Raw genomic sequence first — 5,838 nt, 5'->3', positions numbered from 1 at the left:
TTTTTTTTTTTTTTTTTTTTTTTTGGGACTAGGGATGGAACTCAGGTCCTCGAGTTTGTGAGGCAGGGGCTGGAAGCACTGAGTTGAATCCCCAGCCCCAGGGGACATTAATCCATTGTGGAAATGATGCTGGACTGCCAAGGGGTAAGTGGGGGTGCCGTTCAAGCCTGTAAAGTCTCTGCCTTGGCCGTGACTGTCCACGTTGCCCTGTGCAGCTCAGTGGCAGTGAGGTCAGCCAAAGGACATCTGCAGCCCTGTCCTCAGCCCAGAATTCCTGCAGCACTCAAATCCGTGAGAGTTCTTGCCCGGGTCTCCAGAACTGGCTTTGCAGTAAAGCTGGTGGCAGGGCTCCCAGCTCAGTGAACTGGACATGGCAACCATGACATCTTCACCCAACTAAATCTTCTCTCTGGCCACAAACCACAATTAGTGGCCACCCTGGGCTGGGACACGTCAGTGCCTACAAGGGGTCAAAGCTGTTCTACACCTCATTTGCCTGCTTGAAACACAGGGGCTGCCACTTCATAGTGAAGCGATGTCCCTGTGAAGTTAGGGAAGCCGGCGGGACCCCCCCTCTTGAGGAGGGGCCTGGGTCATCATGGGTTGAGGGGCACACAATCCCCTTCCCCACTGTACCTGCCGAACACGGGCCCACCCAACAGCTGAAGCACCCCGAAGGTGGTCTGCAGGTAGCCAAAGGCAACAGAGTCCAGGCCCAGTCTTCTGGACAGATACTGAAAGACATTTGGGGGACAGAGTCTGAGAAAGCCAGGGATGGGATGGAGTGTAAGGTGTGGCCTCTGTTGGACAAGGTGGCTTCTAGGGATCCCCTCCACAAAGACAGGAACTCCTCTGGGTCGTGACCCCCTCGGGATGGCTTCCAACAGGCTGCTGACTTCTGCCCCTCTGCGGGCCTTAAAATGTTCCACCTGTACTGTTGGCTTTTGTTCACTCAAAACTTCAACGGTGGAGATTGTAGCACTGTCTTGGCCAAGAAGAGACTGTTCCAAAGCACCTTAATGATCCCCAGGAGGTAGCCCACTGCCAGCAGGACCCAGTCCTCAGCCTCCCCTTGGAGGATGCCACCAGGGAGGAGCAGGGCCATGACAGTGTCCCTCCAGAGAAGGGAGGAGTCCCTGAGCCCCCAGGCCCGATCCCGTCCTGCTCTCACGCTCTGACTGTAATTCCCCCAGCTGCGTTCCTTGTCGTGCCTTCACAGAGGAGCTGAGATGAAAGGAGGGCACCAAGGTGGGCCTAATCCCGGGTGGCAGCTGTCCTTCAGGAGGGAAATGCTGGACACAGGCACAGAGGCACGATCGTGAACCGGAGCATGAAGACGAGGCAGAGACTAGAGATGAAGTCACCAGCCAGAGCACGTTGGATGAGGCAGCAAAGACCCTACCAACACCACCACCACTGGCCTCACTGACAGCTTGCTCTTGGGCTTCAGTCTCCGGAACCCTGAGACCTCACTCCTGCCCCCAGCCCCAAAGCTCAGTCCCTGCCCTGTTCACGATACCCTCCCAATGTGGTTGGAGTCCCAAGGACCACCGGTAACCTCCTGGAAGTCCTGTTACAGACTCCTGACTCCTGTCCCTTCAGCTCCATCCCGGGGACTCCAGCCGAGAAGCCTGAACCCTGTCTGTGCTCCGTGGACCCCGCTCTCCCCTCCACTTCCTCTCCTTGGATCCTGCTGTATCCCAGTTTCTCCTCTCTCTCTAACCCATCTCCTCCTTCCCTTCCCTCCCCACTCCTGCTGCAGTGAGGAGTTGAACTCCCACCCTCAAACCTGCCTGCCGTCCTGCCTACCTGATCACCCTCACTGCATCGCATCCTCTTACTGTCCCAGGGACAGGGCTCCCCAAGTTGCCCTCCTAGGGGCTCCCGTGATGTATGCCCACTCGCCCCAGCCTTGGGGCAGGAGCAGGAGTCCTCTGGGGGCTGCCCAGCCCCTGCCTCCTGCAGGCCACTGCTGACCTCTGCAGTACTCTCCCAGCAGCTGGCTCTTCGGTCAGCTTGGGGCAGCTCCCACTTCAGGGGCATCTGCCCTTGTGGCTCCTCCCTCTTCTGTGACCCTGAGCCCCATACCGTCCTGGGTCACCTTCTCAGCCACATTTGTGCATTCCTCCTTGTTTTTTTTTTTTTGTTTGTTTGTTTGTTTTATTTTTTGAGACAGGGTCTCACTATGTAGTTGAGACTGACCTGGAACTATGTGGCCCAGGCTGGTCTCGAACTCACAGCGATCCTCCTGCCTCAGCCTCCCGAGTGCTGGGATTACAGGCATGCGCCACCACGCCCAGCTTTGTGTATTCCTCTTGCTCACCCTTGCCGCAAACCTGCCTTCACTCCAGGGACAGCCCTCCCAGTGGCCATGTCCACATTGCAGAGTCCTAGACCTCTGTCCTTCACTGCCAGCATGTTCCTCCCCAAGGCCCTCCACCGTCCTTCTGAGAGTGCAGGCCCAAGTCCCCAGGGTCATCCCTCAACTTTCTAACACTCACATTCTGTCCATCAGCAGGTCAGGATTCCAGCCACTTCTCATTTCTTCCAGAGCCACCACCACCCTGGTAGCCTCTGGTGGATGGGGGTCTCTCCATATTGATCACCCACTCCTGCCCCAGGGCCTTTGCACTTGCTGCCCTTCTCCAGTCTCCATTAAGGCTTTGCTCCAATGTTGCCTTCTCAGCCTTCTAGTCTCTCTGATCCCCAAACTGCCTCGTGTCCTTGGGCTCTCAGGATCCTCGGGCTCCCTACCATTTATTTATTTTTTGTTTGTTTGTTTGTTTTTTTGAGACAGGGACTCACTACATAGTTGAGACTGACCTGGAACTCGCTATGTAGCCCAGGCTGGTCTCGAACTCACAGCGATCCTCTTGCCTCAGCCTCCCGAGTACTGGGATTACAGGCATGCGCCACCACACCCGGCTCTCCCTACCATTTATGATTCCATTGTATCCCTACTTATGCTGTCCTGAGGGTACACATGCTCGCTCACTCCTCCCTGCAGCACTGTGGCCAGAGAGGGAGGGACAGTCACTACCCTTTTATGACAAAGAAAGCAGAAGGGCCTGCCTGGGCTCCAAGGTCATCTGCAGGGTTTGAGCTGGGTTTGGGAGGTACAGTGGGGAGAGGTCCCAGGGCGGGGTGCCCCAGCCATGCCTACTCACTCAGATCCCCAGGCTCTGGCCTGGCTGAGGCTTGTGGAGGCCCCGGCAGACTGGGCCTGCCTTCTCCATGATGTGTGACTTCGTTTCCCAGTGTCCCTGGCCTTAGACTCCTGGGTGATGTGAGTGAGAAACTGGCCTCACTATGGGTGTTGTGGCGTGTGTCTAGCTGTCCTCCCAAAGCAGTCTTTTTCATAGGTGGCTAAATCTGGAATGTGTGATGCTAGGTAATAAGGGTGTGTGATTACAAGTGATCAGTTTGACATTGCCCTAACCCTGGTAGTTGGGATGATACAAGAAGAAAGACGCAGTTAAAGTCCCTCTTTGCCTTTGCTACCTGGTGAGCTCCACGGTGTTTCTCCTCTGTGATGCCTGTTTGCCATCCCTGCCTTGGAGCCAGCCAACTATGGACTGAACCCTCTACACACTGTAAGCTAAACAAGCCCTTTCCTCTTTAATTTTGGGTGTTGGGTATTTTGTCTCAACAACAAGGAAAGTAACTAACCCAAGGGGCCACTGCAGGCCCTAACACCTGGGTTCTGCCCGGCCTGGCCTGCTGACTCTGCTGGGGGCCAAGGCACTCTCTGTGTGGGCCCCAAGTCCAGCACAGAGCCTGCCATCAAGCCTGGGCCTGAGAAATCTCCAGGGAAACCTTTGGAGGTGACTTGCCACTGGGAATGGTGGTGCACGCTTATAATCACAGCTACTCGGGAGGTGAGGCAGGAGGATCAAGTTTAAGGCCAGCTCAGGAAACTAAGAAGAAGCGGCCACCAAGACTTGAAAGAAAAGAACCCCGGAGTGGGGGAGACTCTGGGTTCTTCCAGACTCCCCAGGGTATTGTTTTTTTTTTTTTTTCAGCTTTGAGTTTATTGGTACATTTTAGGGATACAGTACAGTTACATTCATTGTTGGGATCTTGTACCTCTACACGACAAGTCTTGATTCTCATTTTTTCCCCTTACCCCTGCCCCTCCTTCACGCCCTCCTCCCCTCCCCATCTACAAACACTTTATTTTCATCTTTTCATTCTCTCACATTTTTTTCTTTTCCCTTATTACCCTTCCCCTACCCATCCCACCTTCCCTACACCTTTAGATCCTTTCTTCCCATTTCTAAATGTCAGTAATCTTATTAGGATCTTATGTATTATTGCAGATTATTCACACCAGGGAAACTATTCGGTATCCCCAGGGTATTGTTGTGTATGGAAGCTGAGACCCTATGGGCCAGTTCCAAAGAGGTTTGTCGAATGAATAAACAAAAGTACAAAGTGAGACTGAACTAAAGGTGAGTGCGTATTAGCAGCCAACAATGACCACTTCATGGCCTGCTGTGAGCCTGGCTGAGTTCAGGGAACTAATTGGATCAAGTCCCTGCCCTTACATTTGGTAGGGTAGAGAGAAACAACAGGAGAGGACACACAAAATAGGATTTGCAGTGTGGGCAAGCAGGACAGGGAAACTGAGGAAATATGAAGCAGGATGAGGTGGGGGGGGCGTGATACCAAGGTTCCAGGCAGGTGCAAGGAAGGCCTGTGGAGGGGTGACTGCCCAGAGGCCTGCATACAGCCAGGCCATGAGCTGCACAGGTGTCTGGCAGAGGATCAAGAGGGCAAGGGCCCCAAGGTAGACCGATGTCTGGTGGGAGGAACAGAGCCAGGACCGCCTTGTGGAGGGCGGTGGGGCGGCTCCCTGAGGTGGTGGGCAGCCAGAGCAGTGATGAGGGCTGACGGTCACAGTACCCAGGACCCTTAATTTACTCAAGTATGTGGCCTGGGGTCCCCAGCCAAAGGGGCCCTGGCCCCGTCAGGCCTCCTCCCTCGATCTCTGCCACCGGCAGGAGACGCAAGGGCTTCTGGTTTGGGCTGCAGGGCTACTCACCGGCAGGATGGAGAACTGCATGAAGAGGCAGGTGAGCTCCAGGGCAGCCAGCAAGTATGTGAGCAGGATGACCCTGGACGGGGCCAGGGTGCCCATCGTGCCGAGGGACTGGTGGCCCCTGTGGGCCGCAGGGCTCTGCATCCTGGGCGGCTCTGGAGAGAGGCCCGGGAGGGATCTGACCAGGACTCTGGCAGAGCCTCTGGAGCAGGCAAGGGGCAAAAGTCCTGTTGGTCTGGGCAAGAGTGCTGAGTCACCAGGCTAAGGGCTGGCAGAGCCTGTGAGGGTTTGGGGGAGAATAGTGCTGCAGGGCTAGGCCCCCTGTCCAGCTTCTCCAGCACAGCCTCCAAAGGAGGGGAGACAGGGACCCCACCCAACCTCAAGGGTAAGCCAGCTCAGCCCCCAGATGTCACTGCGCCACGCCCCAGCTCAGAGTGGCTGCCGATTGCAGCTCAGATGGGGCCCTGGGGCTGACTCATGGCGCTGTGCAGCGCAGGTGGCCTTTTTAGGCCTATCGTGGTTTCCTTCTCGAGTCCTCAGCCACAGCATGGGGGTCTGTAGTGCTGCTGGGTTGGGGACGGGAGACACAGTGCAGCCTTCCGAGCTCCCCCGCCCCCAGGGAGCTCTGCCTCACTTGCCATCCCCTCTGCCCCCAACAACCGGCAGCAACCGCACTTTACAGCCGCGTCGAGGCCTCCCACGCTTTGCCTGTGGACACCTGACTCCAAAGTCGGGGACTGCCGGCTGGGGCGGGCCGGGGCGGGGCGGCCGCCGGCCCCGCCCCCGGCCCGGAGGGC

The 5,838-nt window shown here is 56.4% G+C and overlaps 1 protein-coding gene across 5 annotated transcripts in view; it reads right to left on the bottom strand.

The window, feature by feature from the left end:
* The window catches only part of Slc22a18 (solute carrier family 22 member 18), a 24,957-nt gene that overhangs the window by 17,165 nt on the left and 1,954 nt on the right, over positions 1-5,838 (bottom strand). For 2 of the 5 annotated variants that reach the window (XM_010635671.3, XM_010635669.1), the window contains exons 2-3: positions 5,045-5,196; positions 637-734 (exon numbers count right to left, since the gene is read on the bottom strand). In XM_010635671.3, coding sequence (XP_010633973.1) covers positions 637-734; positions 5,045-5,185 — 239 coding nt within the window. In that variant the 5' untranslated portion in view covers positions 5,186-5,196. Of the gene's footprint in view, positions 1-636; positions 735-5,044; positions 5,320-5,838 lie in introns of all 5 variants that reach the window. The other 3 variants (XM_010635668.3, XM_010635667.2, XM_010635670.2) reach the window with 2 other exon arrangements.

Source organism: Fukomys damarensis, unplaced genomic scaffold (genome assembly GCF_012274545.1).
Source record: "Fukomys damarensis isolate Sample0158 unplaced genomic scaffold, DMR_v1.0_HiC HiC_scaffold_27, whole genome shotgun sequence".
NCBI lineage: Eukaryota > Metazoa > Chordata > Mammalia > Rodentia > Bathyergidae > Fukomys > Fukomys damarensis.
Note: the sequence above shows the minus strand (reverse complement) of the source record. Positions and strands in the feature narration are given on the sequence as shown.